We start from the raw sequence: 9,130 nt of genomic DNA on the forward strand, positions 1-9,130 counted from the left end.
AGCGGTGAGGAAGAGGTGTACATCCGCGCTCAAAAATCCTGGCGCATGACGCACAAGCAGGAGGAGCGCAGAGACCTGGAGGCGGCACGCGCGGAGGCGGAGAGGAGGATGATCGGGAGCGCGCTCGAGAGAGAGGGAGGCGGCTGTGGTGCAACGGATAGCAATAACAAGTCAATGATCAGAATCAGCAGGGCAAGATGTATGCCTATCTACCATTGCCAGGATTCATCCGCGCAGATGCTCAACGGCCAGAATCCGTCAGGCGAGACGGAAGTTGGCCAGTTTCAGGCAGCGCTTGCGGATTCCGGACAGGGTAGGCCGGTTTCGGGCGCCGTGACCATGCCAGACCATTAGTTGCTGGTTTTGCTGATGTGTCATAGCTGAGTTCTATGCGGCGGGCTTCACTACCGAGAACCTCGAGCTCCTCTCCCGGTTTTACGAAAAGTACCCTGAGTATGCAGAACGTTAGTTTTTCGTCCTGGTGCGCTACGTAGCGGGTGCAAGCGCTCAACCCGGTTTTTGCCACCGAAAACTTTTTTACGCGCTGAACTTTTTTTGTCTTTCTTTGTACAAAAACAAACTTCGACGAAAGTTTTTTGTACTACAATGACTATTTCGCCCTTTCATAGCGCGTCCGTAGCGGCTCCGAAGTCCGGTCTGCATCGATGAGTCCGTCTAGTATATAGCGTGCACCTAATGCACCGAAACCGATACTCGTCGCCCCTTTCCCTTGTGTCAGACATCCGTTTGCCCTCTTGTGATGCTCGATCTCGTCGAATCCCTCCTTTCTTTGCTGTCCCCTCGCCCGCATCTGTCACAGGCCCTTTCGCTCCGATCTCTCACTCTTCTTGTCAATCTTGTCGCCCACCTCCGTCCACATATCACCTGGTATGAATCCCCACACAACATCAACAATGCCTGCGCCTTGTCTCCCAACTTGAAGTCTTTCTTTTGTGCGGCTCTGGATGTTGCTCTCGGACTATTTGACGACTTATGGGATGTGCTCGGAGACGCACTGTGGAAGGGTACTGCTGCTTATCACACAGATAGATGTGAGCGAGGGGTGGTATCAAGGGAGCTGGTGGACATGCTCATTGCACATGGGGTTCCAAACCATATTGGTACGCCTGCAGAGTTTTGTTTGTGATCAGTTAAGTGCTCATATATGCTAGGTGTCTTCAACCTCATCCCTCCTGAGTGTTTCTGTCTTCGGAAGGAATGTGCTCATGCTGGCAAGCCACGACCCCTTGGCCGTCGTAAGTCCACCAATGTGGTGTACTGCTCACGCGAGCATGGCCCAGTCCCTGCCGTCTCCTATTCTGCAAGATGTCCTCGTGAGTCGCCACCATTTCCTTCATTCCTTCATTTGCGCCCTCCAATGCTTGTGGTCTACAGGCTGCCATGATCGTTACTATCATAATTACTATGTCGACCAGGCGAAGAAGATGCGTGTCTACTATGGTGGCACCCCATCCGTCGTTCACGTCAACACACATCTCTTCCTTGAGACGTCAGTTTGTGATCGCTTTCGGAGTGCTACGGCTGCTGCTTGGTGACTTCTGATTCATGCCGTGTTCTTCAGCCTAGTGCTTATCATTGTCGCTAGGGTATCATTTACGAATAATGCTCGAATCTATAACCATGAACATCGTACCGCGATTGAGCGCTTCCCATCGGGTTGGTCGGCTGAGGGTCCCAAGCTTACAGCTATATCTGTCGGTGACGCATTTTTTCTCCATGCACTCCTACATGAGCAACAGGAACGTGCTCTCCCTCTGGTCCTCCCCAACATTGGTGACCAGTCTGCCCGCCTTGACCCTGCCCTGGTCGCACGTACCGCTTCCTTTGTGGGTCCAGGTCGCCCAATGTGGAACCACATCTGTGACCGGTGTTGTGCTATCAAGAAAGAGAATGATAAGTCATGTGGGTATCCCTTGCATTGACTTCCATAATTTGCCGCACTGACAGTTTCTGTGCAGTTTTCATGAGAGCTGTGGTGATGGACGGCATATCAATTGGACGTCCATGCTGCAATGTGCATGACTGTCAGGAGCCATTACCTTCGCAGCGTGCCAGGTTTTGTTCCAAGCATGCCTATCAGAATCACATATGTGTCGTCATTGATTGTACTGCTCAGGCTTCACATGGTTTCCAAACATGCCCAGATCCGGCACACCGCGAGTTAGAAGACCCAAGTCGCCGATCAGCACTGTTTGTGCTCCGCCGACGTTTGGAGCGCCTTCATATGTCAAGTGTGGAAGACGATGGTGTTGGGACATCAGCAGAGCTGACGGAGGTGGATGTTGACGGAGAATGCCCATCCAAGTCGGATGAAGGGAACATCAAGCCCCGTGCACGTTTTGGTCGTCGACGCACACATAATGAGCAGCTCATAGTGGCTACGTGCGGTATCATCCTTGCTCGTGCAACCATGTTTGGTTCAGAAGGTGTTGACGGTGCTCGGGTAGGTTTGTATATTTGATCAAGCATCATGGCACATGTCTCAACACTTCATGTCATACATAGTTACTGCTGCGCGCTGCCTTTCCTACACAACATTCTCTCCCGGAAGTTGTCTATTACGATAACGCATGCATCCTCAAGAAGCATATCATGAACATTCCTGATCCCTACTTCGACCATGTTGCGATGCCGGTTGATCCGTTCCATGCAAAGACCAAGCACAAGGACTCCGATGCTTTCTGTGGCCAATACTGCAATGCGGCATTGTTTCCCGACTTGCTAGTCGGCAACCAATGGCGGTTCAATTCTTCAGCGGCGGAGATGACGAATGCATGGTTTGGTGGATTCCAGGCTATGGTCCGGGAGATGCGTGCTACGCGCTATGACTTTCTCTTGGATGAGGTCTGCAAATTCCGAAACGAGGTAATCAAGGAGGACCTGGCTAAGGCTGGCGCTAGACCTCTCGATGTTCCTCACAAGCTGTTGCTGAATTTGTAATGTACTCTACTCACCACAATCCATTGCTACCAAGTACATATAATCATGCCCGCTCGACTCTTCGTCTGAGCCTACGAACAACTCCAGCTTCGTGAACTGGTGCACACAATAGAGCCCTCGCGTGTCCGCCCCTCTCGCACCAGCCTCCGCCCGAAATGCGTGCCCCAGCCTGACGACGTTCACAGGCAACTCGCTCGCAGACAGGATCCTGTTCGCGAACATCTCATCGAGCGGGGTCTCCGCCATCCCTGCCAGCACGAGCTTCAGGTGATTGTGGCTCGGCAGAGCAGCAAGGTCCGTCGTATGTGCGAGATGGCGCGGCCAGAAGCCGTGCGATGTCCGCGCGGACGACGTCTGGGGTCATGATGGGCGTGTACCCGTACTTCATCACGATGCTCAGCGCATAGGTGGTCAGCGTGAGCTCCAGCAGGGTGCCTTCATTCTTGAGGTAGTACCACGAGAAGCCCGTGACTGTCGCGCCGTCCTCGAGGTCCAGGATGTCGAGAGCGCGACTATTGAGATGGGGTCGCGTGCGGGCGAGGCGGGGTGAACGGGGTCACTGCGACGGGCTCGGGACCGATAGGGACTTCGGGGTGTGTGTCGTTGGGAAGTGCGAGGGCGAGGGTGTGCAGCTCGTCCTCAAGCTGGGCTACGCGGTCCTCTAAGCTCTGTAATCTCCGCCTTCAGAGTCTTCGCCTCGTCCAACACGGCCTGCTTCCTCTGCGGGTCCTTAGCGAGAGTGCGTATCCGCTCACCGTCAACCAAATGCACGTGCCTCCTCACGTTCAAGGGTTCACAGAAAGGTTCCTGATGTGCGCCGACCCCGGTGCCGCGGCGAGCAAATAAGACAATGCGAGCAATGGAGGCGAGAACTCAAGGCAGAGGCTAGTTTGGTTCCATGTCCAGATATGTTACCTGGACCCGAAGGTGGGACGAGGGCGGTACAATCACCAGTAGATGGTGCGCTCGATTGTACGCTTGCGCTGCGGGCTGGGGAGGTACGAGACCGTGCGGCGGACACGCGTCACCGTGGGGTACCTACGGAGATGACGGGAATCAGTGTCAGGGACCTTCTGGCGACGGCTGCTTTGGTGCTCCACCGAGGAGGGGAGGACGTACCATGTGTGGTAGACTTCGCCGGGCTCGAGCTGGACCTCGACGATCTGGCGGCCCTGAGAATGGACACTGCATCAGCGACGCCCACAAATGCTTGCACGCGCTCACGGTGGGGCGGGCGTCTGGACGGGGAAGAGAAGAGGGAGGGAAGTGAGAACGGACGTACAGCATAGTCGATGTGCGAGCCTACGACGAGGCCCTCTTTCCTGCCAGACTCGTGCGAGACGACGACGATGTCACCGGGTTGCCCGTGCGTGCACAATAGGCGTTATAAAATATGATGTGAGAAGAATGATAGGTGAGATGAAGGTGTCCCATGATCAACCCTGCAGATGAGAACGCACCACGATGTCGTCGCTGTATGAGGAAGACATGGTACGAATATCACTTCAAGGAGCTTTACTACTAAAGCGAGTGGGAGGGGTGCGCGAGCTGCGACGAGCGGCGGGGTGAGCACGAGGGTGGGAGTGCTAGTAAGGGCTGAGGCGACGGAGGCCTTGGCAGCAACGGGGTCGACGACGGCGCGAACAACGACGGGCGAGAGATCGCTGGAGTCTTGAGGGCGGTGGGGATGAGGAGAAGGAAAATGCGGCGGAAATTGGGGGAGCTTATATACGAGATTAGATGGTCAGCTAGTTCGCTTGGCCGCGCGAGGCAGCGTGCCCTGAGCACTGCGTCCATGCGCAGAGACGATCACGTCGTCGAAGAACGCGGGGCTGAGAGGTGTAAACGGGTGTGCTGCCTGCCACTGCTTGCGGACAGCGTCCAGCTCGGCGACGAGGGGAGCGAGACCGTCAGGCTGCTGGAGCAGTTCGGCGATGGGCTTGTGCGCAGCCCAAATGGCGTTCGCGTGCAGGGCCCACAGCCGGGTGGCAAGAATGGCGAAGATGTCTCGTTCTGTCTAGAAGACGAGTGACTGTCAATATGCTATCGCTCGGTGAAGGATTGCGAAACGGCATGCCCAACGGGCTCGACGTCCTACCAGTGCAGCCTGAAGGAACGGGGCTCGGCTCGTGGACATCGTCCTTGTGCTCTTCAGGGTATGCCTGTATGATGTCTGTCACGCCCTCCCATGCTTTGAGTGGTTTGCGGGAGAGGGACCTGGGCAAGCTGGCGTTGATCATGTGAACGCTCTCGTCAAACGTTGTGAAACCCTTCCACGCCTTCTCCGCAGAGAGTTCGGGACCGACACCAGCATGAGCGGCGGCACGGTATGCGGGTAGTATGATGATGGTCTTGAGGGGGCCAGACGCCCCATCCAAGCTAGAGATGGCACCAACAAGCGTGTCATGAGCGCTCTGGAGGTATGTCGAAGTCATGGTCTTGATGCTGACAGGGAGCAGGATGTGGTGAGTGTGGTGAAGAGCAGGCATGTAACTGTCGAACATGTACGGAGTCGTACCGACCCGATCGTCGATGGAAAATGCCTGCCGGCCTATCTCGATGCGAACAGCAAGGAAGTCGAAGTTCTGTGAAATATTCGTCCATCATTCGTGTGGTGGAAGACAGTGGACATACCTGTGAGTCGCGATACACTTGACTAATGAGCTGGCGCAGAGTCAGAACGTAGAAGTCCTGGACTAGGCAAAGGATACGCACTGACGGCGATGCTACGAACACCCTTTCCTAGCCCAATGTCGTAACACGGAAGATAGGCCCGAGTGTCTTCCTGATAAGCAGCGAAGGGTTATGTAGCATCCTACTAGAAGGGCGTAAAGAAACCTACGTCATATACTAAAGAATCCATCTGGATCCTTGCCCATCTCTGCTGCATTTCCAACCCATGGTATCCAGTACGGTGTGCGAGGAAGACGGGAAGAGTCAGCTCCACGGATGATGTTCTGAGCCCAGTACGGTCCGACGAGAACAAGAGCGAAGGCAAGAGGTGAATGCGTCACCAGGCCGACAGAGTTGGCCAAAGGGGTGCCGACGTTATCTTCCGACATCTATGAGTGAGCAAAGCGGCAGACAGTGGAATGGTGTGGGTCCAGCAGAACCTGAGAACTTGGGCAAAGGAAGGCCCGCGGTTAAGCCAAGCCTGCGGGCCTTACGTGGTCTGCGGGTCACAGGAGCTTGAGGCGAGTTTGACACAGAGCGAGTCGGGCGTTTTGGGCAGGGAGGAAGACGTCGGGATGAGCAGCCGCGATGAAGAAAGCGGACCTCAGATGGTATGGTGCAGGAGCATCGGAAGTCGATGTAGATGGTCTGGCCATGTCCAAGACTTGGCGCAGTGTCCGTGCGGCGCAAATTCACGAGGGTCACGGAGGCCTCGGTACCGCTGACGGACGCGGAGCCTCGGGACTTGTGCAGAGCGGTAGGGTGAGTATTGCGTATATCTAAAGGCGCTGGGGTTTTGACACCGTCTCGTGTCTCGGTATGTGATTCGGCTCTCTGGATGGACGGGCGCAACGTATCGGAGGGCGTGCTTGTATATGAAAGCTGCAGTCGTCGTGCGCAGCTTCGGAGAATGCGCGGGCGGGGGAAGGTTGTGTAGGAGGGATGAAGGCGGGTGCGAGGAGCGGCGTAACGCGAGGTGGGTTGGGTTGTGTTGGGCGCGAGGCCATGGCAGATGGAGCATGCGCATATTTGAACGGGGAGACCGCTCCGCATATATCGCACGACTCACCGCTATCCCTTCTCCTGTCCTCGGTAGACGATCACATTTGCGTGTGCCATTGCCCGCGTACCCGCATGTGGCCGCGCGCTTGTGCAGCCATGCTTGGTAGCATGCCCAGGGCAGTCTGAGTTGATTGGGCAGACGCACAGGTCGTGTTATAGATACGGTGTTCGTGACATGCTGTGAGTGCTTGTGAAAGCCGACAAGCTTGTGAGGGGTGGATACTTACAGAGGGATCTCGCAACTGAATACGACAGGCGCATAAGGAGCGAGTCTCGCTCCTCTCCCTCATCCATATTTTGACAGGGCAGACACGCGTAGAATGAGAAGCGCAAGAGAATAATATCGAAACGCTGCCCGAAGACAGCGCACAAGCCGCAGTTTGCAGTCAGGAAGCACAGAGAGCAAGCGGTGTGGCCTGCGAGAGCAAGCACCCTCCGCAAGCGAGACAGGCACGCTGTCGTCATCGTTCGACACGGGCGCCTCCATCTGTCCTTTCCTCGCCTCTGCCTCCCAGCTTCACCTGCCCAGAATGACCCCTCCTCCCGCCGTCATATGGCCTAATAACTGTGAGTCCTTCGGCATGTTTCCAGTCTTTCTCTGTCTTTGTATGTTTCTGTCCAACCCTCTTGCCACTTCCCTCCCATTCACCACACGATCGCGCGGCTGTGACTGCCCCTCCCCGCGCGACCATCGTCTTCAGTCGTGCAGGTTGTTCGCTATGTCACACGACCTTCCTGCCGACGCTGAGAGTTATAGTTCGTTCGTGCATCTTTTCTATTTTTCTGATAGCCCTTCCGCTCTCCTTTGCTGAGCTCATTCTGACTCTATGACGCCTTTGCTCTTACCTTGGGCCTTTGCTGGCGACTGGTCTGTCCGCGGCTTGCGCGCCCCTTGGCATCCGCCTCTCCCGGAGAAGGTTAGCCAAATACTTGTTGAGGCGAATCTATGCTCACACCTGTTCTACAGATTGAGTCTACGCATCCTAGCAAACCTCGCTGTATGCCGACGTGTTCTCGTTGAGCCGTCTGTTGGGACGCGTCATGTTTGCTGATTATACTTGGATACGTTCTCCACACATCCTTCTCGACTCGGACCCTTTGCGCACCTTCCCTGTTCATGCACTCCCTCGGTGAGTATTCGCATTCCTTCTGTCTCTTTCTTTTCTACGCGCTGTTCTGATCATAAGCTACGCGGCCCTTTTGCCTCCCGGATTGCAGGCGCAGGGCATGCCTATGGTATTATTGCCCTCATCGAGAAACACCACAATCAGCTGAGGGCTACACTCCGGCAGCGGCGCGACTTCGCGAAGAACATCAAGATTGCCGCGCAACATCTCGAGATCTGCGATGGTCAACGCAAACACGATGCTCCACCATCAGGCCAACGGGACGAACATGAACATGCTTGAACGGTCATGCAAAGCCGTCGATGCAGCCCGGCCAGGAGGAGACGGACATGCCATTGACGTTGTTGATGCCACCGATTGAGTAGCAGCAGCCGATTGCCTCCCGATAAGCGACTCTCGCAGGGCTACATCCTCCGACCCCCAATGCTTTCATACTCTTTCGTGCGAACTTCGTTCGTCAAAATCACGTCCTGGGGTCGATCAAGACAAACGACAGTTCGCCATCAAAGATCGTCGGTAACTGCTGGCGCGCCTTGTCCTTGGAGAAGAGGTACTAGGAGGTCGAGGCGAAGAAGGCCAAGGCTGCCCACCGCAAACACTACCCCCAACTATCGCCTCCGCCCCGTAGGACAAGGGCAAGAACGGTGCAGTCACTGTCGACAAGCGCAAGGAGAAGCCTCCGACACAGCCTGCGATTGAGGAGCGATGCGCGGTTGTCGCGCAGCTTCTGCTTGATGGGAAGCAGGGGAGGAGCTTGTGGTAGTGATTAGGCAGATTGACATAGTGCGCCACCTGTCTCCCCCCGACAGTGTCGACTCGCAGCATCTCGAGCACTACATGCAGCAGCCGCTCCCTACGCACCCCCACCCGGTGTACCTGCAGCGTCGCCCGTCCTCCGGCCCTCCGATCTCGCTCCCTGTTACGACTGACTGTCGGGCGAGTAAGTGGAGACGAGCGAGGCAGGCAGGAGCGCCGACGAGCTCTGATCGCAGTGAGACTGGAGCGGAGCTCAACAGGCAGGACTGGAGACAAGTTGTGTATTGAGCGAAGTATCTACAGAGCGAAATACACGATGGCTTACCTGGAGACAAGAGGTCGAAACTAGAGTCTCCAGGTAGCAAGGGATCCAGCTATATACGAGGAACGAACAATGGGCGCTAAGGGGACAATGGCGTTGCCATGGGCACCGAGTACAAGGCCGTAGGACAATAGCGAAGAGAGAAACAAGGGGAGCTGTTGTCCGTGTGCAAACAAGGGGAAACCACGCCGAATAGAGAACAAGGGGTGAACGTACAAGGCAGTGGTCC

General features: G+C 55.7%; 4 protein-coding genes across 4 annotated transcripts; 2 read left to right on the plus strand and 2 right to left on the minus strand.

Moving 5' to 3' along the window:
- Positions 1-45: 45 nt before the first annotated feature.
- Positions 46-469, plus strand: DICSQDRAFT_165583 (uncharacterized protein; the record flags this gene model as incomplete). Its single annotated transcript, XM_007361080.1, has 2 exons — positions 46-313; positions 381-469. 2 exons carry the CDS (start codon positions 46-48, stop codon positions 467-469), a joined length of 357 nt encoding a protein of 118 aa, XP_007361142.1.
- Positions 470-1,087: 618 nt separating this feature from the next.
- On the plus strand, positions 1,088-3,511 carry DICSQDRAFT_143244 (uncharacterized protein; the record flags this gene model as incomplete). Its single annotated transcript, XM_007361081.1, has 7 exons — positions 1,088-1,121; positions 1,173-1,334; positions 1,396-1,552; positions 1,607-1,918; positions 1,990-2,464; positions 2,605-2,865; positions 3,362-3,511. 7 exons carry the CDS (start codon positions 1,088-1,090, stop codon positions 3,509-3,511), a joined length of 1,551 nt encoding a protein of 516 aa, XP_007361143.1.
- Positions 3,512-3,908: 397 nt separating this feature from the next.
- Positions 3,909-4,318, minus strand: DICSQDRAFT_48927 (uncharacterized protein; the record flags this gene model as incomplete). The annotated part of the gene is made up of 3 exons (XM_007361082.1): positions 3,909-3,999; positions 4,081-4,133; positions 4,244-4,318. Coding segments are annotated over 3 exons (219 nt in total), but the record flags the coding sequence as incomplete, so codon positions are not given.
- A 387-nt stretch (positions 4,319-4,705) lies between these two features.
- On the minus strand, positions 4,706-6,023 carry DICSQDRAFT_48897 (uncharacterized protein; the record flags this gene model as incomplete). Its single annotated transcript, XM_007361083.1, has 4 exons — positions 4,706-4,974; positions 5,060-5,546; positions 5,596-5,687; positions 5,813-6,023. The coding sequence occupies 4 exons, from the start codon at positions 6,021-6,023 to the stop codon at positions 4,706-4,708; spliced, it is 1,059 nt and encodes a 352-aa protein (XP_007361145.1).
- Positions 6,024-9,130: the final 3,107 nt, after the last annotated feature.

Source organism: Dichomitus squalens (assembly GCF_000275845.1).
Source record: "Dichomitus squalens LYAD-421 SS1 unplaced genomic scaffold DICSQscaffold_2, whole genome shotgun sequence".
NCBI classification, from domain to species: Eukaryota; Fungi; Basidiomycota; class Agaricomycetes; order Polyporales; family Polyporaceae; genus Dichomitus; species Dichomitus squalens.